Genomic DNA, 27,211 nt, shown 5'->3' on the forward strand with positions numbered 1-27,211 from the left:
TCAAATCACTTTTCAGGACGAAAGTTAGCATTAGTGATATTAGGGACCTGTAGCGAGATCGAAAGATGCTACCTGTAAGAATGGACCGAGAGGACTTTTTATTTTCCCGTCTCACGTGTTTGTTTCAGACTTACCTAGTATACTGCCGCCGAAACTATAGTGAACCGACCATCTCAGCACCCTTTTAATATTTGATTTCATCCGTTTATTTAGTTTACTTTTCATTTATTGCCTTTAGTTATAGATCAACTCAAATCAAATCCCCCTCACATTTGCTACTTTAGACTTAAATAAAACAACTATTAATTGCATCGCCTCTCTGTGGTTCGACCCTGACTACCACTAGCTATAGTAGTAGTTTGGACTATAAATATTATTTTTGGTGCATACAACGACAGGCATCAAATTTTGGCGCCGTTGCCGGGGAGGCAATTGTTTAAAATTTTTAGCTGTTTCTATTTTTAGTCTTTCTCTTAGTTTAAGGGACATATGTTCCTTAAACTATTCTCATATTCTACTTGTAGTTTCTTCTTATGCGCAGGTCATAGGGTGGTGAATTACTACCGTTCAATCCTGAGATTGAGAAGACTTTGCGTGAGTTGAGACGATCATCTAGAGTATTGCCGACATAAGAAGAGCTGAGTACTCTGTCTAGTTACTACGAGAACGCTTTATTTGAGGAGGATCCACCTTCATCTCCTATTTCTACTTCATCGGCTGAGACCGTCACATCTCCAGACATGGCTGAAGAAGCAAGTATAGTCAGTCACTCTAAGCCGACAGCTGAGAATCTCTATAAGGGATTCGCACTCCCAGGGACGGACAGAAAATTCGAGCCGAAACGTCCTATATCAACTTGGTTGAGAGAAACCAATTCGGGGAGCGCAAATGAAGATGCAGCCAAACATATGGAGACATTCATTGACTACTGTTGTTCCATACCCCCACCAACCGGTGTGACCCGGGACCAGGTGAAGGAGACGATGTTCATATTCTCTCTTGGTGATGCTGCAAGGGAGTGGTACCGAGACCTAGATCGAGCTGCTAACGGGATCATTGATTGGAATTCGCTGGCCTTAGCATTTTACAAGAAATATTTCTCTGCCTCGAAGACCAATGCCATTAGAGCTCAGATCACGAGCTTTAAACAGGGTCCTGATGAGAATTTTCATGAGGCGTGGGTACGTTTCAAGAAGCTGGTGCGAACTATTCCGCACCATGGGTTCAAGAAATGGAGTCTATGCAATCACTTTTATAATGGGCTTTATGACGATCAGAGGGCTATCCTGGATGCGGCAGCTAATGGTAGATTCCAGGAGAATGTTGGAGAAACTAAGGGGTGGAAAACTATTGATGATTTGGCCACCCATAAAGCTGAGTATGGAAATTCCAGGGGAAATAAAAGGAGAAGTGTTGAATCCCCTTCTGTAGCTGCATTAGAGGCTCTTACGGCGAGATTTGATAAGTACGAGTTGGGGGGAGCTTCAAAAGGAGGGATCTATCATGTGAATGCTGTTTCAGACGGTCCTTTCGTCTGCAAGAGATGTGGAGGAGAAGGACATGTTTCAGAGAACTGCAGCATTCCCTATTAGTCTTGTGCTTCTTTTCAACATTATAGGCAGACAAACACTCATTTTGAGCCGAATGTCCATCCGAACTTGAGGTGGAGTAGCCAAAATGTCCTAAATCCGACTCCACCTCCACAGCAGCAGCAGCAGCAGCAGAATTATGTGCCCCCTCATAAGCAGCAGCAGCCATATCAAAAGCCTCCGTATGTTCCACAACAAAGCAAAGGATCCCAAGGTTCGGATTTTGCCGAGTTGAAAAATTTGTTCTTTGAAGGAGTCTTAAGCTAGAGAGGCCGGGATGAAGATGTTAGAGAGCCAAATCGCTCAATTGGCTAGCAAAAGTGCAACTCGAGCTCAGGACATTTACCGTCGCAGGACGGATCAAAAGGATACCCTTAATGCTATTACTTTCGGAGAGGGTCCGCCCTTGAGGGGCCCGCTATGGTCAAGGATGTCACTGAAAAAGATGAGGCGGAACCAAGTAAGAAGAAGGTCAGAACGAATAATAGCAAGAAAAAGACGATCGCGATTATGTCGATCGATCGACCGACATACCGATCGATCGACCGACCGCTAAGTGACATAGCTATCATTTCGTAGAAGTCATCGATCGACCGACTACGCATGCTGATGGTGAGTCTTTTCGTCCTCCAATGCCAAATAACTTGAGGGACCACTTGTTTCGGGGTACGACTACTCCGAAAATATTGAGGCAAGACCCAAACGCCGATGGATCGATCCGTTTCCAAAGTATGACCCGATGACGATTAATGGTTCATTCTTGAGACGGTCTGAAGAAAGGTCAAGCTACAACAAAGAGAAGGTAGTGGATTTTCAGCCTAAATCCACTGATGCCGGCATGAGAGACTTAGATGAGAGGGCTAAGTTGCTTCTTTCAGCCCCCTATCCGGAGAGATTAGTGCCGACAAAGGAACAGGTATCATTTAACAAATTTGAAAATGTTATTCGTAGCTTAAACGTACAAGTTCCTTTTCTTGAATTAGTTAATCAAGTGTCTGCTTACATGAAATTTATGAAGCAACTTTTGTCTAAAAAGAAGTCACTTGAAACTGTGCAATCTGTCGCACTAACTGAGGAGTCATGTTCTTATTTGACCCATACTGCACCTCATAAGCTAGAAGACCCAGGTAGCTTTTCAGTCCCATGTAGTATTGGCACCTTTTCTATTGAGAAAGCATTGTGTGACCTAGGAGCCAGTATTAGTGTAATGCCCTTGAGTCTTGCTAGGAAGTTGAAATTGACTAGGTTTGCAGTTACTAACATGACTGTACAGATGGTTGATCGTTCTGCGGTCCAGCCTATAGGAGTCTTAGAAGACATTCCCGTGCAAATAGGAAAGTTCTTTTTCCCTGTTGACTTCGTTGTACTAGATATGCCTGAGGATGCCCACATTCCTATCATATTGGGTAGACCATTTCGCACACCGCTTTGGTGCGATTATAGATGTTAGTGCGGGGACTCGACCTTCAAAGTAGGGAAACACTCCATTGTCTTTGCCCAGACAGCTAAGAAGAAAGACCCCATGTGGCCAGTCACTTGTAATACGGTTTCTGAAAAGAAATCCTATTTTGTGCTTCCTGATATGCCTGCCTCTATGCCTGTTTCTGCTATAACACCTCCGCCCCAGATTGGGAGCAAATTGGAGGAATATTCTTCTGTTTTGGATATTGAAGAAGCTAGTTTGGGGAAGGAAGAACCGCATGTCGCTCCAGCTGTGAAGGAGCCAATCGTTCAAAGAGGCGGTCTAGGATGTCTTAGCTATGGCACTGATGAGGAGCCTGATGAGGAGCCAGTCAAAGTGACGGAGTCCAATTTGGATTCTGATGAGCCAGAAGAGGTCATTGCTTGGGAAGATGTTAGAGCTATTGATCCGTTGAGTTTTGCGGATGTTGAACTTGAGAAGAGTGTCGCTGAGGAGATGAGCACTGTAGAGGCTACTTCTTGTAGCCGGAAGCGTGCAAGTGGGCCATTCCGTGGCCATTCTTGATCAACTATTAGTTGATTAAGACTTTACAAACATTTTATTTGCTTTTGTTAGACTCTTTTTATTGCTTTCGTGTGCGCGAAACTTCGCATTTTAATAAGTTTGCTTAGGATTTTAAATGCTTAGATCACGTTACTTTGGGTTTTTGCAATTTTGGGCGCGTTATTGTGTGTATTTGCAGGTTCATAGACCATGTTAGCTCGAGTTATTGAGCTAATTCGAAGACATCAGAACTTACAGCAGGTTTTTCAGTCGATCGACTGCCTTTTATTTTCGATCGACTGAGCGCTACAGTTTCAGGAGCTTCTATTCATTCACGTTGGTTGATCGATCGGGTGATGTGGTCGATCGACCATGTTGTTCTTTGCATGCTTTTCGATCACTCCCCTATTGTGTTTGGTCGATTTGCGGAGTTGAGGGAGTCTTTTCTCCACTTTATTCTCCGACTCATTTCTGTTTTCTTCCGTTTCTCTATTTTACACATAATTTTGCGTTTCGTAAATTGTTTTCTCGGATTTACGCGTGGTACTTTTGCTTCTTTTTAGGTACCTATGGTAGCACTGCTGGCTACTGAAACCTCCTAGCTCACGCTGGTTTGGGGAGGTTTTCTTTTGCTGCGCTTAAAGTCTTGTGAGTTTCCGAGTTTAACTTCATGTCTTCTTTAGTTAATTTAACGCAAATTCCCGTTTTCCTTTTATTTCATTACATAATTTTGCACAATGGGGACATTGTGTGATTTGGTTTGGGGAAGGGTTTTGCGTTGTATTTCATTTGCTTGCATTCACGTTTACATTTTTGTCTTGCATTGTTGTTTATTTTCCCTTATATATACAGAAAATTGAAAAAAAATTGAAAAATTTCAAAAATTTCAAAAAAATGCACGTTTATTTTAGCATATAGGTCGAGTCGGAACGGTAGTATTTCAATGATGACATTGCATTTTCAGTTGTTTTATGCCTAAGCCTTGCCAATTGACATGTTATTAGTAGAATCATATGCATAGTCTACGAGTTTTCGTTAATATCTTGCTGAACTTGAAACTTGACTTAGATTTTTGGCAAACTACATCATATTCTGAGGTTTAGAGCTTATAACTAGTGTCATTCGTGACCGGTTTATCTAGGTTTGTGACTAGTACTCCTTATGAGACATGCTACATAAATTTGCATAAATATGAACTTAATCTGCTTAATACCTGTGTGCATTCGGTTTGTGGTTTGTTGACACATGTGGAAGAGGTACCCCTTTATTCATTTTGCCCGTAAGCTCCACACTGCCAGAAATAGCCTTTTTGTCCCGTTAACTACATCCTACATTTAGCCTGCCCTTGTCAAGCTAGTAGTTTATGTTCTTGGAATTGTTACTTTGTTTTGGTAGCTAATTCTCATTTTGAGTTGATGTTTGGAAGATGAAAAAGGAAGGAAAGAAATAAAAAAATAGAATTGAAAAAAAAAAGAGGAAAAATAAGTTCGATCTATGGTCGGTCGACTGGACATCTGGGTCGATCGACTGAAGCCCGAGAAGAAAAGAAAGTCGAATCGCATAATTCAAAGTCTTAATTAAATGGCGATTTTTTCTCCCATGTTGCATTCATATCTTATGGGGAGTTGATTAATTATGGAGATTGTGAGTTTTGTGCTTGCTATTAGCACCGTTTCGATTGGAAGTTTGAGCAAGAAGTTGGATGTTGTTATAATTTAGTTCCCTTAGTTACTAGCTTGGCTTTTAACTCTGTTTTTATCCAAATTTATCTTAGCCTCTTCTTACCCATACCTCACATATCCATATTTACCTCGGCATGTATCATGGTCCTTTGTGCGGTTGGAATGCATATGTACGGTTGTAAAGATTACTTTCATATTAGATTGCAGGCATGTTCTTATAGGTCGTAGTTAGGTGAGTGTCACTACAAAATGAATTCTTTCTATCTTATACATTATTCACCTGTGCTTATGAGTGATTCGAGCGACCCGCGAGAGTCCCAATTGATAAGTCTCTATAGTTGACGGTTCAGCAGTTTTTAATGACTTCATAACTCGTTTGCATGTTTCATATTGCTAATTGATTGTTAGTTGTTGCATTAAATTGGTTTAGGCTATTCAGGTTGCATTTCGCTCTGAGATTGAACTCGTTCCATTAGATTTTAGGATCGAGTCTAGTTCTTGCTTGGGGACAAGCAAGGGTTTGGTTTGGGAAAGTTTGAAGCGTGTCTTTTATATGATATTTTACACCCTATTTTACACGCATTTCAGAGCTCATTTATGTAGTTTATGCTACTATTCTCCCTATTTCCGTCTACTTTCGTGTTTTGGTACATTATTGCAGAAATGTGAAGAATCCAGCGGAAATCAAGCTAAATCCTTCCCCGAGTACCTTGCATTGCATTTGACATGAAGTATTTACATAAGAAATGAACTTGGGGCGCATATCGAGGCCTGAAAGACAACTTTATGAAGAATTATAAGCGGACTACCAGCTATAGTGGTCGATCGACTGCCTCCTATGGTCGATCGACCAGGAGCGACGACTTAGAACCTCGTCATTCGGCTGCAGACCGATCGATCGCCTTGCATGGTCGATCGACCATCATACGAGCTGACGCGCAAATTAAAAGAACGAGAAGTTTGAAGCCCGTCGTAATTAGGTTTTGGGAAATAAGAACTACGTTGTATTCCTATATAACGTAGCTTAGGTTTCGATTTTAAGGATCCGAGTTTTCATCATCTAGTTCTTTACATACAATTCAATAATCATTAGTTTAGTTCATTCTTTCATTAATAAAGTTCTTTTTGCATTCGGTTTTGATCTTTCCTCGGCGATTCCCTTCACGGTACTCTTCTGTTCTTATATTCAGTTTCATTGCTTTAATTCGTTGATAGTTTAGAATTGCTAGGTTAGATCTCCCGAAGCTAAATTATCGTTTTATGCTAATCATTTGTTCAGTTAATCTAAGTATGAATTCGTTAGCTTTACTTGTTAATTTTGTTGTTGTTTTTATCGTAAACATGAGTAGCTAAATACCCTGTGCTAGGATGTAGGGGATCTGTAGTATAGGCGGCATTAGAATAGGAAGACCTAGAACGCGCCATGGTCGATTGACTGAGTTCCCTGGTCGATTGACTGGCCACGTGAGATATGCTTCGTTTTAATTAATTTAATTTCTATATTTGACGAATCGAGTGCATGCGACTAGTTGAATGTTTAGGAATTGACCGACCCGTTAAGATCGAAAGATAGGGAAGGGAGATAGCCTACCTAATTAAGACGACTAGATTAATGAGATCGAAAGATGAGTTAGTTTAGCCTTTCAAATCACTTTTCAGGACGAAAGTTAGCATTAGTGATATTAGGGACCTGTAGCGAGATCGAAAGATGCTACCTGTAAGAATGGACCGAGAGGACTTCTTATTTTCCCGTCTCACGTGTTTGTTTCAGACTTACCTAGTATACTGCCGCCGAATCTATAGTGAACCGACCATTTTTTTTTTTTTGGTGAAATGTGAGATTATATATATATCAAGGACAAAAAAGTCAAATTTACAACTTGCCAAAACTGGAAAGAGCATTAACAGAACCCATTAACACTCAAAAAGCTCAAACAAACCAACATGTATGCAAAATAAACTCAGACTAAGCATCCTGCTGCCCAACAATAGGATGTAAACACCCCCATTTATTGAGCCACTCTCGTTCTCCTCTTTGCATATTCCTGCCAACCATACTCCTGATTCTATGCTTAGCTTCCTTTATCATGCGTTCAGCAAGGGAAGCTGGTCATACCAACACTCCATTCATTCGTGCATTGTTCCTCTGTTGCCAGATATAGTAGCAGCAAGCAGTCCATATCATAGCATGAGCCTGAGCTTTTACTCCCATTCTTCCTACAACATTCATGTTGACATCTATTCTGAACCCGCACCATATTTCTATATACTGCAGCAGCTGTCTACTGTAATTACAGTTAAAGAACAGGTGCTCCACAGTTTCATCAGCATCTTCACAAATGCAGCAAGTCTTCTCCGACAGTATCAATTCTATGCAGACTTTTCTCCGACATTGGACCCTTACTCATATAGAGCCAGGTAATAACAGCATGTTTTGCTATATTCCATTTGTTCCAAACTGTACTAGACCAGTCTTTCTTAGGTTGTGAATGTCTAAGCCATTCATAACCCTGTCTAACTGTATAACCAGTTATGTCATGCATCCATTGACTGTCTATATATGAACTCTTCATCATTTCTTTCACTTTGCAAATTTGTTTCCAAGCCCAAGCAGCATCAGCAGGTGGTTTATAGTTATGCCAGTCCCCATTTTTCAGATAAATCTGGTTGATCCATCTTATCCAGAGCCTATCAGCCTTCCCATAAATCCAGTCCACTAGTTTAGCTATAATAGCAACATGTGAACCGACCATTTTAGCACCCTTTTAATACTTTATTTCATCCGTTTATTTAGTTTACTTTTCATTTATTGCCTTTAGTTATAGATCAACTCAAATCAAATCCCCCTCACATTTGCTACTTTAGACTTAAATAAAACAACTATTAATTGCATCGCCTCTCTGTGGTTCGACCCTGACTGCCACTAGCTATAGTAGTAGTTTGGACTATAAATATTATTTTTGGTGCATAGCATCAAATTTTGGCGCCGTTGCCGGGGAGGCAATTGTTTAAAATTTTTAGTTGTTTCTATTTTTAGTCTTTCTCTTAGTTTAAGGGACATATGTTCCTTAAACTATTCTCATATTCTACTTGTAGTTTCTTCTTATGCGCAGGTCATAGGGTGGTGAATTACTACCGTTCAATCCTGAGATTGAGAAGACTTTGCGTGAGTTGAGACGATCATCTAGAGTATTGCCGACAGAAGAAGAGCTGAGTACTCTGTCTAGTTACTACGATAACGCTTTATTTGAGGAGGATCCACCTTCATCTCCTGTTTCTACTTCATCAGGTGAGACCGTCACATCTCCAGACATGGCTAAAGAAGCAAGTATAGCCAGTCACTCTGAGCCGACAGCCGAAAGCCGCCGGAGGCTCAGTAATGAGGGAGCGCATGAGTAAAAGTTAAAAGGCTAAAGAAAGACAGTAGGCTAAGGAGCTCAGGAAGTAAAAGGTGAAACAAATATTAAACTAAAATTACACTCTTCTTTGTCGCATGTTTGTATGTTTAAACTAAGGTTATAAAAGCAGCTTGTTCAAGAGTGATTATACGAGTTTGTATATTTACCAAAACAGTAGGTGTGGGTGAAGATGTCTCTCCATATAATTACTCACATTCGGCTCCTGGTGTTGCATTTGCCATCAATACGAATACAAGCAAGCTTTTTTTCGGGTCTAGCAAGGTCTGCTAAAGGATTTAGAGATCTTCGCTTGAGGACTAATATCTTATCCTTGTGAGGAGAAAAGGATAAGGACGGCAAGGGAGAAGCATCAACAATGTCCCTTACTTCAGGTCGAGGTTGCTGATATCCTCTGGCCGCTGACAAATCATCTATGGATGGAAGATAAAAAAGGGTGAATTAAGAGTTAAGACTGCAAACCAAAGCACTTATTGACATTACTCATGAGTACAACAATTATTTATTCTCATGTAGTTCCAAAACACAGAGTATAAACTGAAAAATCATAAAGTCGGGTTCAAAACTGTGTAGATGTATCAAAGACATAATACTCATAGAAGTTACTTCACTTCCAAGCTCACAATTCTGCTTCAGCCTTCAGCTCACATTCACAGATGATATGAGGATCATAACTTCACCGGTGTGCTCACAAAGCCAAGCTCTATTTCAATTCACCAAGTCCCCAAATCTAATTCGACGAATTAACTTACTATCCCAAAATGGCCAAATACAATCCTCACTCAATTTTGACTCTTCATTCTACACTACCTTCTAAAAGAGAAGAGGTTTTCCATACAAAAGATAGTAACATGGGCTAGCATTGGCCCTAAACCCTCGAAACAATAACAAATCTGAAATTTTTAGTAAAAACTTTCAATAATTATGCTAATTTACGATATTGCCATACTACTTCACCCCCAGAATGTTTCGCCACAACTACAAATCTTGATTCCGCCATTGCTACCCTTCAAAAGATACTACCTTTACAATCCCAATTCATCAACATGGAAGATCAGTCCTAAACGAAATGACTGGCTGTATGACTCTCATCTTTCAAAACCTCATCTTCAACCCCAAATAAACATCAACTAATACCAATCTTCTATTATACTCCTACCCATTTCAAAAGATACTTCCATCACAATCCTAATTCATCAATAACACCCCAATAACCTCAATTTTACCCCAAAATTAACATCAATTAACACTAATTCATCAATTATACTCCTACCCAGTTCAAAAGATACTTTCTTTACAATCCCAATTCATCAGAACACCTCCAAAACCTCTACTCGAACCCAATTATGGGCCTAGTTGGCTAGCCGAGGCAACCGCCCCCTTGAACAATGAAATTTTTTCAATTTTTAGCTTCAATTCTCGATTTTTTCCTCGTATATCTTATTCCATTAGTAACTCCCCACCAATACCATTGTCGATGACAACAGGAGCTCGAGAAGAAGCTGGACTCATAAAAAGAATAAAAGAGGGTGAAAATTGAAAAGCAGTTAGCAAAAAAAAATAAGAGCGGGATTCTGTGATAGTGAATTGGACACATTATAAATTGAAGAGGAATTTGGAAGGACGTAGTACCTTGGCAACCACAAAATGAAGGCGTCGACTAACATAGAAGCCTTTCCATCTTATTAAGAGTATGATATGATAGTCAATATATTTTCTGAAAAGCACACTTGTGACATATGAGGCTCTCTTGCACAAAAACTAATTATCGTATTATACAACAACATTGCAAAACTGAGATTTTAAAAAATATGAGAAATATGAAATATGACTTCCCAATCATCGCTAATGGTCTCCAATCAACGAAAATTCCCGTGAGATAACCAAAGCATTATCCCAACTCGACAAGAAGTTGAATAGAGAATTTTCAAAACCCCAATCATTTCAATGGATAACAACAAACTTACAGATCCCATAATTTTACATGTATATATAAAAAGTAGAAAGTATACAAAAATATGGAAACAAATGACTAGGTGCTAATAAGGTGAGTAAGGATAATAACCTGGTTAACTGATCCAAGCATTCCTCTCATGTGTTGAGGTGATAGTTCGACAATATGGTACCTGATTACACTAAAGACTATCAAAGCTCTGCTCAACCATTGTATAAACTATAACGTAATCAAGCTAAGCAATCTAACCATGAAGAAACAATATGATTTTACCGTGTATGAAACAATCCCAACACCAAAACCTTTAAGCAGTTGTTCCATGTACAAGAACAGGACGTCCTTTCAAAGTACACCAGCAATTAAGATACAGAGTTTGCAACAAAGTTTGGTCAAGAAATGAACCTTAAGCAATCAGCTCCTATAAGCTATAGTCTATATAAGACAATAACTCTGTTATTCTCTGTATGTTGATCACTTACTTTGGAAAATGATACGACAAGCCATTCTATAACATTCAGGACGATCACGACAATCATCAGAGACTGCATTTCAATCAAAGACAACATTACCAATGACATTTTCTCTAGATAAAATTTATCCCTTTTATGTTCTTAATCAAAGGCGTACAGTGAAGCACACTACCCCTTCCGTGATTTACAAACTATATTGATTTTCTATTCCCAAATCTTCTTGAAACACAAAAACGCACTACTACACCATTAAACAAGAACTTTTGAACAAAAAAAAAAGATGAGAACTTTTACATGTCATAATCCAGACACAAGAAGCACAAATTGGGAATAATTAGAGAGAAAAAGAGTGCTATTAGGATCCTGCACTAATCGACTTTGATAAAAGAAAAAAATCAGTCATTCAGAATCATCACTCTCAATATCTACCTTCACCGATAACAATAGGTTTTCTATTAAGGATTCTATACCCATTTTTTAAGGATTCTATATGCAATTTAATAAGATTAAGATCAAAAGATATCAACAAAACCTAAGATCAAACGATAAACCCATAAAATTCCATACCTAACTTAATAAGATCGGGATCAAGATAAATAAAGTCCAAGATCAAACAACAAACCCATAAATAAAATTAACAAACATGGGTGGAAAAAAATACCCATTTCTTAACGATTTTGCATTTTAGGTACGTTGAATTCCTTGGTGACAATAGCATTTCTATTCATGATCAGAAACAAAAACACAATCAAATAATTCGGAAGCACAAAAACAAATCAAAAACAAAATGAATCGAACCTGATAATCACGGAGACCGACAAGGATGATCGAGAAAATAGAGACACTTTGTGACTAAGCTAGACAGTTCTCCGTACAACGAGAGACAACGTCGTATCAGGCTTTTGTGGTCCTTGAGTTAACGCTCCAAGATGCAATAACTACACACGACCGCCTACCCTAGCTTTACCGCCTCCCTTCCTTGCCTAACCCTTCCACCATAGCCTCCACTTTCCTCATCGCCGCCTAACCTTGCCTAACTTCCCCTAATTTGCTGAGTTGTCAGTCATGCAGCCCTTTGTTTGACACCTCACCTACATCATGTTTCCCTTCCACCGTTAAATTCACCCTTTGCCACCAACTATAGCTGCCCCTGTTCCAACCTATCCTCTTTAGTTTCCTCTGTTTTCTTACCTCTGTTTTACTTAAATATGGCTTCTTCCTCTAAACCTAACCTTTGTAGATCTGGTGTGGGTCTTAAACTGCCTTTATACCTTTGTGCGGATTTCACTGGTGTTGATTTTTCGAAAGCTCTAATTGCCAAAATTCTTGATCAACGCTTTTTGGATGTGTTCCGCATATACGATCAAATTTCTAAACACTGGCATCTTCAAGGCTCAGTTACTATTCGTGCTATGAAGCCTTATTACATTTTCGAGTTTTCTTCAGCTGTTGATTTAGCCTATTTCCGTCTGCGACAAACTGTGAACATTGAAGGAAGTTTGTTTGTTTTTCGATCAGTTTCACCTTCCACTGTTCCTGATAACTTGCTCTTTCATGTTGTTCCTCTTTGGATACGAGTGCACCATCTTCCTCTTCAGTTACTGAACACCTCGGTTGCTGCTTTTCTTCTCTCCCATGTGGGAGATATTTGTGAGGAGGAGTCATACCCGTCACTGCTTCCACCTCGGAGTTTTGTCCGTGTTAAAGTTTGGGTGGACCTTTCCAAACCACTGATTCTTGGTTGTTATCTTTCTCTTAATGATAAAGAGCATCTTTGGATTGGATTCTCCTATGAAGGAGTTTTCCGATTCTGCAAAACTTGTGGTCTTTAGGGCCATCGTGTGTCCTTTTGTCCATCTGGTAAAGTTCTTGGTGCTCGTGGTATTCAAGCCCGTTTGAATGAGCTTGCTGCTCGTGGACTGGAAGTGTTACACGGCCCTCCTGGGTCGTCTTTTTATAGTCCAGAAATTTTTGGACTTCCTCCTCGCATCCACTTTTTAAATTCGGATGTTCATACGCTCTCTTCTGAGGACCCTGTTCTTGTGGATTTCGGTGGAGGATGCGCCATGGTCGATCGACTGGGTTCCCTGGTCGATCGACTAGCCATGTGAGATATGATTCGTTTTAATTAATTAATTTCCATATTTGACGAATCGAGTGCACGCGACTAGTTGAATGTTTAGGAATTGACTGACCCGTTAAGATCGAAAGATAGGGAAGGGAGATAGCCTACCTAATTAAGACGACTAGATTAATGAGATCGAAATATGAGTTAGTTTACCCTTTCAAATCACTTTTCAGGACGAAAGTTAGCATTAGTGATATTAGGGACCTGTAGCGAGATCGAAAGATGCTACCTGTAAGAATGGACCGAGAGGACTTTTTATTTTCCCGTCTCACGTGTTTGTTTCAGACTTACCTAGTATACTGCCGCCGAAACTATAGTGAACCGACCATCTCAGCACCCTTTTAATATTTGATTTCATCCGTTTATTTAGTTTACTTTTCATTTATTGCCTTTAGTTATAGATCAACTCAAATCAAATCCCCCTCACATTTGCTACTTTAGACTTAAATAAAACAACTATTAATTGCATCGCCTCTCTGTGGTTCGACCCTGACTACCACTAGCTATAGTAGTAGTTTCGACTATAAATATTATTTTTGGTGCATACAACGACAGGCATCAAATTTTGGCGCCGTTGCCGGGGAGGCAATTGTTTAAAATTTTTAGCTGTTTCTATTTGTAGTCTTTCTCTTAGTTTAAGGGACATATGTTCCTTAAACTATTCTCATATTCTACTTGTAGTTTCTTCTTATGCGCAGGTCAAAGGGTGGTGAATTACTACCGTTCAATCCTGAGATTGAGAAGACTTTGTGTGAGTTGAGACGATCATCTAGAGTATTGCCGACATAAGAAGAGCTGAGTACTCTGTCTAGTTACTACGAGAACGCTTTATTTGAGGAGGATCCACCTTCATCTCCTATTTCTACTTCATCGGCTGAGACCGTCACATCTCCAGACATGGCTGAAGAAGCAAGTATAGTCAGTCACTCTAAGCCGACAGCTGAGAATCTCTATAAGGGATTCGCACTCCCAGGGACGGACAGAAAATTCGAGCCGAAACCGTCCTATATCAACTTGGTTGAGAGGAACCAATTCGGGGGAGCTGCAAATGAAGATGCAGCCAAACATATGGAGACATTCATTGACTACTGTTGTTCCATACCCCCACCAACCGGTGTGACCCAGGACCAGGTGAAGGAGACGATGTTCATATTCTCTCTTAGTGATGCTGCAAGGGAGTGGTACCGAGACCTGGATCGAGCTGCTAACGGGATCATTGATTGGAATTCGCTGGCCTTAGCATTTTACAAGAAATATTTCTCTGCCTCGAAGACCAATGCCATTAGAGCTCAGATCACGAGCTTTAAACAGGGTCCTGATGAGAATTTTCATGAGGCGTGGGTACGTTTCAAGAAGCTGGTGCGAACTATTCCGCACCATGGGTTCAAGAAATGGAGTCTATGCAATCACTTTTATAATGGGCTTTATGACGATCAGAGGGCTATCCTGGATGCGGCAGCTAATGGTAGATTCCAGGAGAATGTTGGAGAAACTAAGGGGTGGAAAATTATTGATGATTTGGCCACCCATAAAGCTGAGTATGGAAATTCCAGGGGAAATAAAAGGAGAAGTGTTGAATCCCCTTCTGTAGCTGCATTAGAGGCTCTTACGGCGAGATTTGATAAGTACGAGTTGGGGGGAGCTTCAAAAGGAGGGATCTATCATGTGAATGCTGTTTCAGACGGTCCTTTCGTCTGCAAGAGATGTGGAGGAGAAGGACATGTTTCAGAGAACTGCAGCATTCCCTATTAGTCTTGTGCTTCTTTTCAACATTATAGGCAGACAAACACTCATTTTGAGCCGAATGTCCATCCGAACTTGAGATGGAGTAGCCAAAATGTCCTAAATCCGACTCCACCTCCACAGCAGCAGCAGCAGCAGAATTATGTGCCCCCTCATAAGCAGCAGCAGCCATATCAAAAGCCTCCGTATGTTCCACAACAGCAGCAGCAGTCCCAAGGTTCGGATTTTGCCGAGTTGAAAAATTTGTTGCTGAAGGAGTCTTAAGCTAGAGAGGCCGGGATGAAGATGTTAGAGAGCCAAATCGCTCAATTGGCTAGCAAAAGTGCAACTCGAGCTCCGGGACATTTACCGTCGCAGACGGATCAAAAGGATACCCTTAATGCTATTACTTTCAGGAGAGGGTCCGCCCTTGAGGGGCCCGCTATGGTCAAGGATGTCACTGAAAAAGATGAGGCGGAACCAAGTAAGAAGAAGGCTGTAACGAATAATAGCAAGAAAAAGACGATCAGCAGGTATGTCAGTCGATCGACTGACATACCCAGTCGATCGACCAGTCCGCGAAGTGACATAGCTACTGTTCCTGTAGAAGTCAGTCGATCGACTGACTACGCTGCTGATGGTGAGTCTTTTCGTCCTCCAATGCCAAATAACTTGAGGGACCACTTGTTTCGGGGTACGACTACTCCGAAAATATTGAGGCAAGACCCAAACGCTGATGGATCAGTCCCGTTTCCAAAGTATGACCCGATGACGATTAATGGTTCATTCTTGAGACGGTCTGAAGAAAGGTCAAGCTACAACAAAGAGAAGGTAGTGGATTTTCAGCCTAAATCCACTGATGCCGGCATGAGAGACTTAGATGAGAGGGCTAAGTTGCTTCTTTCAGCCATTTTATCCAGGAGAGATTAGTGCCGACAAAGGAACAGGTATCATTTAACAAATTTGAAAATGTTATTCGTAGCTTAAACGTACAAGTTCCTTTTCTTGAATTAGTTAATCAAGTGTCTGCTTACATGAAATTTATGAAGCAACTTTTGTCTAAAAAGAAGTCACTTGAAACTGTGCAATCTGTCGCACTAACTGAGGAGTCATGTTCTTATTTGACCCATACTGCACCTCATAAGCTAGAAGACCCAGGTAGCTTTTCAGTCCCATGTAGTATTGGCACCTTTTCTATTGAGAAAGCATTGTGTGACCTAGGAGCCAGTATTAGTGTAATGCCCTTGAGTCTTGCTAGGAAGTTGAAATTGACTAGGTTTGCGATTTACTAACATTTGTCTGGATGGTTGATCGTTCGCGGTCCGGCCTATAGGAGTCTTAGAAGACATTCCGTGCAAATAGGAAAGTTCTTTTCCCCTGTTGACTTCGTTGTACTAGATATGCCCGAGGATGCCCACATTCCTATCATATTGGGTAGACCATTTCGCACACCTTCTTTGGTGCGATTATAGATGTTGGTGCAGGGACTCTGACCTTCAAAGTAGGGAAACACTCCATTGTCTTTGCCCAGACAGCTAAGAAGAAAGACCCCATGTGGCCAGTCACTTGTAATACGGTTTCTGAAAAGAAATCCTATTTTGTGCTTCCTGATATGCCTGCCTCTATGCCTGTTTCTGCTATAACACCTCCGCCCCAGATTGGGAGCAAATTGGAGGAATATTCTTCTGTTTTGGATATTGAAGAAGCTAGTTTGGGGAAGGAAGAACCGCATGTCGCTCCAGCTGTGAAGGAGCCAATCGTTCAAAGAGGCGGTCTAGGATGTCTTAGCTATGGCACTGATGAGGAGCCTGATGAGGAGCCAGTCAAAGTGACGGAGTCCAATTTGGATTCTGATGAGCCAGAAGAGGTCATTGCTTGGGAAGATGTTAGAGCTATTGATCCGTTGAGTTTTGCGGATGTTGAACTTGAGAAGAGTGTCGCTGAGGAGATGAGCACTGTAGAGGCTACTTCTTGTAGCCAGAAGCCGTGCAAGTGGGCCATTCCGTGGCCATTCTTGATCAACTATTAGTTGATTAAGACTTTACAAACATTTTATTTGCTTTTGTTAGACTCTTTTTTATTGCTTTCGTGTGCGCGAAACTTCGCATTTTAATAAGTTTGCTTAGGATTTTAAATGCTTAGACTGTTACTTTGGGTTTTGCGCAATTTTGGGCGCGTTATTGTGTGTATTTGCAGGTTCATAGACCATGTTAGCTCGAGTTATTGAGCTAATTCGAAGACATCAGAACTTACAGCAGGTTTTTCAGTCGATCGACTGCCTTTTATTTTCGATCGACTGAGCGCTACAGTTCCAGGAGCTTCTATTCCTGTTCACGTTGGTTGATCGACTGGGTGATGTGGTCGATCGACCATGTTCGCTGCTGTACCTGTTTTCGATCACTCCCCTATTGTGTTTGGTCGATTTGCGGAGTTGAGGGAGTCTTTTCTCCACTTTATTCTCCGACTCATTTCTGTTTTCTTCCGTTTCTCTATTTTACACATAATTTTGTGTTTCGTAAATTGTTTTCTCGGATTTACGCGTGGTACTTTTGCTTCTTTTTAGGTACCTATGGTAGCACTGCTGGCTACTGAAACCTCCTAGCTCACGCTGGTTTGGGGAGGTTTTCTTTTGCTGCGCTTAAAGTCTTGTGAGTTTCCGAGTTTAACTTCATGTCTTCTTTAGTTAATTTAACGCAAATTCCCGTTTTCCTTTTATTTCATTACATAATTTTGCACAATGAGGACATTGTGTGATTTGGTTTGGGGAAGGGTTTTGCGTTGTATTTCATTTGCTTGCATTCACGTTTACATTTTTGTCTTGCATTGTTGTTTATTTTCCCTTATATATACAGAAAATTGAAAAAAAATTGAAAAATTTCAAAAATTTCAAAAAAATGCACGTTTATTTTAGCATATAGGTCGAGTCGGAACGGTAGTATTTCAATGATGACATTGCATTTTCAGTTGTTTTATGCCTAAGCCTTGCCAATTGACATGTTATTAGTAGAATCATATGCATAGTCTACGAGTTTTCGTTAATATCTTGCTGAACTTGAAACTTGACTTAGATTTTTGGCAAACTACATCATATTCTGAGGTTTAGAGCTTATAACTAGTGTCATTCGTGACCGGTTTATCTAGGTTTGTGACTAGTACTCCTTATGAGACATGCTACATAAATTTGCATAAATATGAACTTAATCTGCTTAATACCTGTGTGCATTCGGTTTGTGGTTTGTTGACACATGTGGAAGAGGTACCCCTTTATTCATTTTGCCCGTAAGCTCCACACTGCCAGAAATAGCCTTTTTGTCCCGTTAACTACATCCTACATTTAGCCTGCCCTTGTCAAGCTAGTAGTTTATGTTCTTGGAATTGTTACTTTGTTTTGGTAGCTAATTCTCATTTTGAGTTGATGTTTGGAAGATAAAAAAGGAAGGAAAGAAATAAAAAAATAGAATTGAAAAAAAAAAGAGGAAAAATAAGTTCGATCTATGGTCGGTCGACTGGACATCTGGGTCGATCGACTGAAGCCCGAGAAGAAAAGAAAGTCGAATCGCATAATTCAAAGTCTTAATTAAATGGCGATTTTTTCTCCCATGTTGCATTCATATCTTATGGGGAGTTGATTAATTATGGAGATTGTGAGTTTTGTGCTTGCTATTAGCGCCGTTTCGATTGGAAGTTTGAGCAAGAAGTTGGATGTTGTTATAATTTAGTTCCCTTAGTTACTAGCTTGGCTTTTAACTCTGTTTTTATCCAAATTTATCTTAGCCTCTTCTTACCCATACCTCACATATCCATATTTACCTCGGCATGTATCATGGTCCTTTGTGCGGTTGGAATGCATATGTACGGTTGTAGAGATTACTTTCATATTAGATTGCAGGCATGTTCTTATAGGTCGTAGTTAGGTGAGTGTCACTACAAAATGAATTCTTTCTATCTTATACATTATTCACCTGTGCTTATGAGTGATTCGAGCGACCCGCGAGAGTCCGAATTGATAAGTCTCTATAGTTGACGGTTCAGCAGTTTTTAATGACTTCATAACTCGTTTGCATGTTTCATATTGCTAATTGATTGTTAGTTGTTGCATTAAATTGGTTTAGGCTATTCAGGTTGCATTTCGCTCTGAGATTGAACTCGTTCCATTAGATTTTAGGATCGAGTCTAGTTCTTGCTTGGGGACAAGCAAGGGTTTGGTTTGGGAAAGTTTGAAGCGTGTCTTTTATATGATATTTTACACCCTATTTTACACGCATTTCAGAGCTCATTTATGTAGTTTATGCTACTATTCTCCCTATTTCCGTCTACTTTCGTGTTTTGGTACATTATTGCAGAAATGTGAAGAATCCAGCGGAAATCAAGCTAAATCCTTCCCCGAGTACCTTGCATTGCATTTGACATGAAGTATTTACATAAGAAATGAACTTGGGGCGCATATCGAGGCCTGAAAGACAACTTTATGAAGAATTATAAGCGGACTACCAGCTATAGTGGTCGATCGACTGCCTCCTATGGTCGATCGACCAGAGCGCGACTTACAGAACCTACTGTTCGCTGCAGACCAGTCGATCGACTGCCTTGCATGGTCGATCGACCATCATACGAGCTGACGCGCAAATTAAAAGAACGAGAAGTTTGAAGCCCGTCGTAATTAGGTTTTGGGAAATAAGAACTACGTTGTATTCCTATATAACGTAGCTTAGGTTTCAGTTTTAAGGATCCAGTTTTCATCATCTAGTTCTTTACATACAATTCAATAATCATTAGTTTAGTTCATTCTTTCATTAATAAAGTTCTTTTTGCATTCGGTTTTGATCTTTCCTCTGCGATTCCCTTCACGGTACTCTTCTGTTCTTATATTCAGTTTCATTGCTTTAATTCGTTGATAGTTTAGAATTGCTAGGTTAGATCTCCCGAAGCTAAATTATCGTTTTATGCTAATCATTTGTTCAGTTAATCTAAGTATGAATTCGTTAGCTTTACTTGTTAATTTTGTTGTTGTTTTTATCGTAAACATGAGTAGCTAAATACCCTGTGCTAGGATGTAGGGGATCTGTAGTATAGGCGGCATTAGAATAGGAAGACTAGAACGCGCCATGGTCGATTGACTGAGTTCCCTGGTCGATTGACTGGCCACGTGAGATATGCTTCGTTTTAATTAATTTAATTTCTATATTTGACGAATCGAGTGCATGCGACTAGTTGAATGTTTAGGAATTGACCGACCCGTTAAGATCGAAAGATAGGGAAGGGAGATAGCCTACCTAATTAAGACGACTAGATTAATGAGATCGAAAGATGAGTTAGTTTAGCCTTTCAAATCACTTTTGAGGACGAAAGTTAGCATTAGTGATATTAGGTACCTGTAGCGAGATCGAAAGATGCTACCTGTAAGAATGGACCGATAGGACTTCTTATTTTCCCGTCTCACGTGTTTGTTTCAGACTTACCTAGTATACTGCCGCCGAAACTATAGTGAACCGACCATTTTAGCACCCTTTTAATACTTTATTTCATCCGTTTATTTAGTTTACTTTTCATTTATTGCCTTTAGTTATAGATCAACTCAAATCAAATCCCCCTCACATTTGCTACTTTAGACTTAAATAAAACAACTATTAATTGCATCGCCTCTCTGTGGTTCGACCCTGACTGCCACTAGCTATAGTAGTAGTTTGGACTATAAATATTTTTTTTGGTGCATAGCATCAAATTTTGGCGCCGTTGCCGGGGAGGCAATTGTTTAAAATTTTTAGTTGTTTCTATTTTTAGTCTTTCTCTTAGTTTAAGGGACATATGTTCCTTAAACTATTCTCATATTCTACTTGTAGTTTCTTCTTATGCGCAGGTTATAGGGTGGTGAATTACTACCGTTCAATCCTGAGATTGAGAAGACTTTGCGTGAGTTGAGACGATCATCTAGAGTATTGCCGACAGAAGAAGAGCTGAGTACTCTGTCTAGTTACTACGAGAACGCTTTATTTGAGGAGGATCCACCTTCATCTCCTGTTTCTACTTCATCAGGTGAGACCGTCACATCTCCAGACATGGCTAAAGAAGCAAGTATAGCCAGTCACTCGAGCCGACAAAGCCGAAAGTCACGGAGACTCGAAGAATGAGGGAGCGCATGAGTAAAAGTTAAAAGGCTAAAGAAAGACAGTAGGCTAAGGAGCTCGGGGAAGTAAAAGGTGAAACAAATATTAAACTAAAATTACACTCTTCTTTGTCGCATGTTTGTATGTTTAAACTAAGGTTATAAAAGCAGCTTGTTCAAGAGTGATTATACGAGTTTGTATATTTACCAAAACAGTAGGTGTGGGTGAAGATGTCTCTCCATATAATTACTCACATTCGGCTCCTGGTGTTGCATTTGCCATCAATACGAATACAAGCAAGCTTTTTTTCGGGTCTAGCAAGGTCTGCTAAAGGATTTAGAGATCTTCGCTTGAGGACTAATATCTTATCCTTGTGAGGAGAAAAGGATAAGGACGGCAAGGGAGAAGCATCAACAATGTCCCTTACTTGGTCGAGGTTCTTTGATATCCCTCGGGTCACGACAAATCATCTATGGATGGAAGATAAAAAAGGGTGAATTAAGAGTTAAGGCGCAAACCAAAGCACTTATTGACATTACTCATGAGTACAACAATTATTTATTCTCATGTAGTTCCAAAACACAGAGTATAAACTGAAAAATCATAAAGTCGGGTTCAAAACTGTGTAGATGTATCAAAGACATAATACTCATAGAAGTTACTTCACTTCCAAGCTCACAATTCTGCTTCAGCCTTCAGCTCACATTCACAGATGATATGAGGATCATAACTTCACCGGTGTGCTCACAAAGCCAAGCTCTATTTCAATTCACCAAGTCCCCAAATCTAATTCGACGAATTAACTTACTATCCCAAAATGGCCAAATACAATCCTCACCCAATTTTGACTCTTCATTCTACACTACCTTCTAAAAGAGAAGAGGTTTTCCATACAAAAGATAGTAACATGGGCTAGCATTGGCCCTAAACCCTCGAAACAATAACAAATCTGAAATTTTTAGTAAAAACTTTCAATAATTATGCTAATTTACGATATTGCCATACTACTTCACCCCCAGAATGTTTCGCCACAACTACAAATCTTGATTCCGCCATTGCTACCCTTCAAAAGATACTACCTTTACAATCCCAATTCATCAACATGGAAGATCAGTCCTAAACGAAATGACTGGCTGTATGACTCTCATCTTTCAAAACCTCATCTTCAACCCCAAATAAACATCAACTAATACCAATCTTCTATTATACTCCTACCCATTTCAAAAGATACTTCCATCACAATCCTAATTCATCAATAACACCCCAATAACCTCAATTTTACCCCAAAATTAACATCAATTAACACTAATTCATCAATTATACTCCTACCCAGTTCAAAAGATACTTTCTTTACAATCCCAATTCATCAGAACACCTCCAAAACCTCTACTCGAACCCAATTATGGGCCTAGTTGGCTAGCCGAGGCAACCGCCCCCTTGAACAATGAAATTTTTTCAATTTTTAGCTTCAATTCTCGATTTTTTCCTCGTATATCTTATTCCATTAGTAACTCCCCACCAATACCATTGTCGATGACAACAGGAGCTCGAGAAGAAGCTGGACTCATAAAAAGAATAAAAGAGGGTGAAAATTGAAAAGCAGTTAGCAAAAAAAAATAAGAGCGGGATTCTGTGATAGTGAATTGGACACATTATAAATTGAAGAGGAATTTGGAAGGACGTAGTACCTTGGCAACCACAAAATGAAGGCGTCGACTAACATAGAAGCCTTTCCATCTTATTAAGAGTATGATATGATAGTCAATATATTTTCTGAAAAGCACACTTGTGACATATGAGGCTCTCTTGCACAAAAACTAATTATCGTATTATACAACAACATTGCAAAACTGAGATTTTAAAAAATATGAGAAATATGAAATATGACTTCCCAATCACTGCTAATGGTCTCCAGTCAACGAAAATTCCCAGTAGATAACCAGCATTATCCCAACTCTGACAGCAAGCTGAATAGAGAATTTTCAAAACCCCAATCATTTCAATGGATAACAACAAACTTACAGATCCCATAATTTTACATGTATATATAAAAAGTAGAAAGTATACAAAAATATGGAAACAAATGACTAGGTGCTAATAAGGTGAGTAAGGATAATAACCTGGTTAACTGATCCAAGCATTCCTCTCATGTGTTGAGGTGATAGTTCGACAATATGGTACCTGATTACACTAAAGACTGTCAAAGCTCTGCTCAACCATTGTATAAACTATAAAGTAATCAAGCTAAGCAATCTAACCATGAAGAAACAATATGATTTTACCGTGTATGAAAAAATCCCAACACCAAAACCTTTAAGCAGTTGTTCCATGTACAAGAACAGGACGTCCTTTCAAAGTACACCAGCAATTAAGATACAGAGTTTGCAACAAAGTTTCGGTCAGTAAAATGAACCTTAAGCAATCAGCTCCTATAAGCTATAGTCTATATAAGACAATAACTCTGTTATTCTCTGTATGTTGATCACTTACTTTGGAAAATGATACGACAAGCCATTCTATAACATTCAGGACGATCACGACAATCATCAGAGACTGCATTTCAATCAAAGACAACATTACCAATGACATTTTCTCTAGATAAAATTTATCCCTTTTATGTTCTTAATCAAAGGCAGAAGCAGTGAAGCACACTACCCCTTCCTGTGATTTACAAACTATATTGATTTTCTATTCCCAAATCTTCTTGAAACACAAAAACGCACTACTACACCATTAAACAAGAACTTTTGAACAAAAAAAAAAGATGAGAACTTTTACATGTCATAATCCAGACACAAGAAGCACAAATTGGGAATAATTAGAGAGAAAAAGAGTGCTATTAGGATCCTGCACTAATCGACTTTGATAAAAGAAAAAAAATCACTCATTCAGAATCATCACTCTCAATATCTACCTTCACTGATAACAATAGGTTTTCTATTAAGGATTCTATACCCATTTTTTAAGGATTCTATATGCAATTTAATAAGATTAAGATCAAAAGATATCAACAAAACCTAAGATCAAACGATAAACCCATAAAATTCCATACCTAACTTAATAAGATCGGGATCAAGATAAATAAAGTCCAAGATCAAACAACAAACCCATAAATAAAATTAACAAACATGGGTGGAAAAAAATACCCATTTCTTAACGATTTTGCATTTTAGGTACGTTGAATTCCTTGGTGACAATAGCATTTCTATTCATGATCAGAAACAAAAACACAATCAAATAATTCAGAAGCACAAAAACAAATCAAAAACAAAATGAATCGAACCTGATAATCACGGAGACCGACAAGGATGATCAGAAAATAGAGAGACACTGTGACTAAGCTAGACAGTTCTCCGTACAACGAGAGACAACGTCGTATCAGGCTTTTGTGGTCCTTGAGTTAACGCTCCAAGATGCAATAACTACACACGACCGCCTACCCTAGCTTTACCGCCTCCCTTCCTTGCCTAACCCTTCCACCATAGCCTCCACTTTCCTCATCGCCGCCTAACCTTGCCTAACTTCCCCTAATTTGCTGAGTTGTCAGTCATGCAGCCCTTTGTTTGACACCTCACCTACATCATGTTTCCCTTCCACCGTTAAATTCACCCTTTGCCACCAACTATAGCTACCCCTGTTCCAACCTATCCTCTTTAGTTTCCTCTGTTTTCTTACCTCTGTTTTACTCAAATATGGCTTCTTCCTCTAAACCTAACCTTTGTAGATCTGGTGTGGGTCTTAAACTGCCTTTATACCTTTGTGCGGATTTCACTGGTGTTGATTTTTCGAAAGCTCTAATTGCCAAAATTCTTGATCAACGCTTTTTGGATGTGTTCCGCATATACGATCAAATTTCTAAACACTGGCATCTTCAAGGCTCTGTTACTATTCGTGCTATGAAGCCTTATTACATTTTCGAGTTTTCTTCAGCTGTTGATTTAGCCTATTTCCGTCTGCGACAAACTGTGAACATTGAAGGAAGTTTGTTTGTTTTTCGATCAGTTTCACCTTCCACTGTTCCTGATAACTTGCTCTTTCATGTTGTTCCTCTTTGGATACGGGTGCACCATCTTCCTCTTCAGTTACTGAACACCTCGGTTGCTGCTTTTCTTCTCTCCCATGTGGGAGATATTTGTGAGGAGGAGTCATACCCGTCACTGCTTCCACCTCGGAGTTTTGTCCGTGTTAAAGTTTGGGTGGACCTTTCCAAACCACTGATTCTTGGTTGTTATCTTTCTCTTAATGATAGAGAGCATCTTTGGATTGGATTCTCCTATGAAGGAGTTTTCCGATTCTGCAAAACTTGTGGTCTTTAGGGCCATCGTGTGTCCTTTTGTCCATCTGGTAAAGTTCTTGGTGCTCGTGGTATTCAAGCCCGTTTGAATGAGCTTGCTGCTCGTGGACTGGAAGTGTTACACGGCCCTCCTGGGTCGTCTTTTTATAGTCCAGAAATTTTTGGACTTCCTCCTCGCATCCACTTTTTAAATTCGGATGTTCATACGCTCTCTTCTGAGGACCCTGTTCTTGTGGATTCCGGTGGAGGATCACCGGTGTTTCCTTTTTCGTCATCATCCTCAGAATATTATGATAATGGCATGGATTTTCATTATCCTCCTGAGTCTTGTGTCCATGAGGACGAGTCTCGCGAGGTCTTGCTTGAAAATTTCCCTGTGATTCGTGGTTCTGTTGTGTCGGGTCCTTTTTCGCCTGCTTGTTCTCCTTTTCCTGTGCCTGGCCATTCTCGTGGTGGCCTTTCCTCGTTTGAGGTTGGAGGTCCATCACATGGTGGTGTACCTTCTCGCTTTAGGGAGGTATCCCCGGCTTTTCGCATGAGTGTGCCTGAAGAGGAGGTGGATGCAACTCTTGAACTCGGGCTTGCTGAACCATCCACTCCTCCTCGTTCTCTGGATGTTAGTTGCCTTTTTCGTCCCCCTGCTAGTTCCTCTAACACTCACCATCTTGCTTTGGACTCTCTTGGACGGTCGGTGAAATTTGTCTTTAAAAGAAAGGTAGGGATTGGTTTTAACTTTTACAGCCGAACTCGTTTTAAGCACTCTCGCAAAACGAGATATATGGATTTGGCTGTAGATATGGACTATGAACCAATGCCAGTTGAGTTACTGTTGGGTTCCTTATCTGCTGAGCCTTTCCAATTTAGGCCGCCGGATTTGACGTGCTCTGCTTCTGTTTTGCATCCTAAACGGCCTTTTTCTTGCTCTCTTTCATCGGTTCTTGATGACCCTGTGTCAAAGAAACCGCGAATGGAACAAGGTGGTCCTTTTATTTTTTGGGACGGACCATTACTAACGCTTGTTCCTTTTTCTTTGTCCAGAGGTGATGCTGTGGTTCCTGTTTTCGGTCTGGTGGCGGACCATAATTCGCCACCCGTTTACCCATGAAGATCTTTTGTTGGAATTGTAGGGGGCTAGGATCGACGGATGATCCTACAATTCCTTTTCTACATAGAAGTGTCCACCAATATCATCCGTCTATTTTGTTTCTTCAAGAAACTATGACTACCTTTGACTCGGCTTCGTATAAGACTTCTCATCTGGGTCTGCCTAATTGTTGCGGTGTTGATTCAGTTGGACGTAGTGGCGGCCTCCTTTTGCGATGGGATACCTCTCTACTTTTAACAACCTTATATATAGAACCTCACTTTATATTATGTAAATTAGTAATCCCTATGGCTCCTTGTACAAATAATGTAATATATATTATTTTTATATATGGTGAAGCTCGGTTTGAATATCGCCAATCTTTATGGGATCGTATTACTTCTAAGGTTTTGAATCTTTCTCCTTTACTTCTCTTAGGAGATTTCAATCAGGTTGAATTGTTTGCTGATAAGTTTGGCGGTTCATATTCCATTCGGGGTCAGGGTGATTTCACGTCTTGGAAAATTAGGAATAGTCTTATGGATGTTCCTTTTTTTGGACCCCGGTTTACTTGGATGAATAGTCAGTTTGATGGTAATTTTATAATGGAACGTCTGGACCGTGCTTATGCTACTCAGGCTTGGTTTGCTCTTTTCCCGTCTACTTCAATTTTACATCTTCCTATTCTTGTCTCGGATCATGCTCCTATAATCCTTACATTATGCCCGGATTCTAAACCATGTAAAAGACCGTATCGTATTGATAACTGGTGCTTGTCTTATCCTGAGGTCCGTGAATTGGT

At 39.9% G+C, this 27,211-nt stretch overlaps 1 protein-coding gene, 1 long non-coding RNA gene and 2 other non-coding genes across 4 annotated transcripts in view; 1 reads left to right on the forward strand and 3 right to left on the reverse strand.

Annotated features, from left to right (window-relative positions):
- Nucleotides 1-1,118: 1,118 nt before the first annotated feature.
- Nucleotides 1,119-1,225, reverse strand: LOC141639310 (small nucleolar RNA R71). Its single transcript, XR_012542460.1, has one exon. It is a non-coding gene; the product is annotated as a small nucleolar RNA R71 (small nucleolar RNA).
- Nucleotides 1,226-12,285: 11,060 nt separating this feature from the next.
- On the forward strand, nucleotides 12,286-12,909 carry LOC141639305 (uncharacterized). The gene has a single exon (XM_074448463.1). It carries the CDS (start codon nucleotides 12,286-12,288, stop codon nucleotides 12,907-12,909), a length of 624 nt encoding a protein of 207 aa, XP_074304564.1.
- Nucleotides 12,910-14,483: 1,574 nt separating this feature from the next.
- Nucleotides 14,484-14,590, reverse strand: LOC141639311 (small nucleolar RNA R71). Its single transcript, XR_012542461.1, has one exon. It is a non-coding gene; the product is annotated as a small nucleolar RNA R71 (small nucleolar RNA).
- An 8,135-nt stretch (nucleotides 14,591-22,725) lies between these two features.
- The window catches only part of LOC141639308 (uncharacterized), a 29,681-nt gene continuing 25,195 nt past the window's right edge, over nucleotides 22,726-27,211 (reverse strand). Inside the window, exons 2-3 of the long non-coding RNA XR_012542458.1 lie at nucleotides 23,152-23,212; nucleotides 22,726-22,998 (exon numbers count right to left, since the gene is read on the reverse strand). This is a non-coding gene — a long non-coding RNA (uncharacterized LOC141639308). The remainder of the gene's footprint in view (nucleotides 22,999-23,151; nucleotides 23,213-27,211) is intronic.

This window comes from Silene latifolia, unplaced genomic scaffold (genome assembly GCF_048544455.1).
Source record: "Silene latifolia isolate original U9 population unplaced genomic scaffold, ASM4854445v1 scaffold_332, whole genome shotgun sequence".
Classification (NCBI taxonomy): Eukaryota; Viridiplantae; Streptophyta; class Magnoliopsida; order Caryophyllales; family Caryophyllaceae; genus Silene; species Silene latifolia.

Bases quoted from the DNA above. Each gene is read 5' to 3' on its own strand.
- LOC141639305 (XM_074448463.1), top strand. From the start codon at position 12,286: ATGGCTTCTTCCTCTAAACCTAACCTTTGTAGATCTGGTGTGGGTCTT.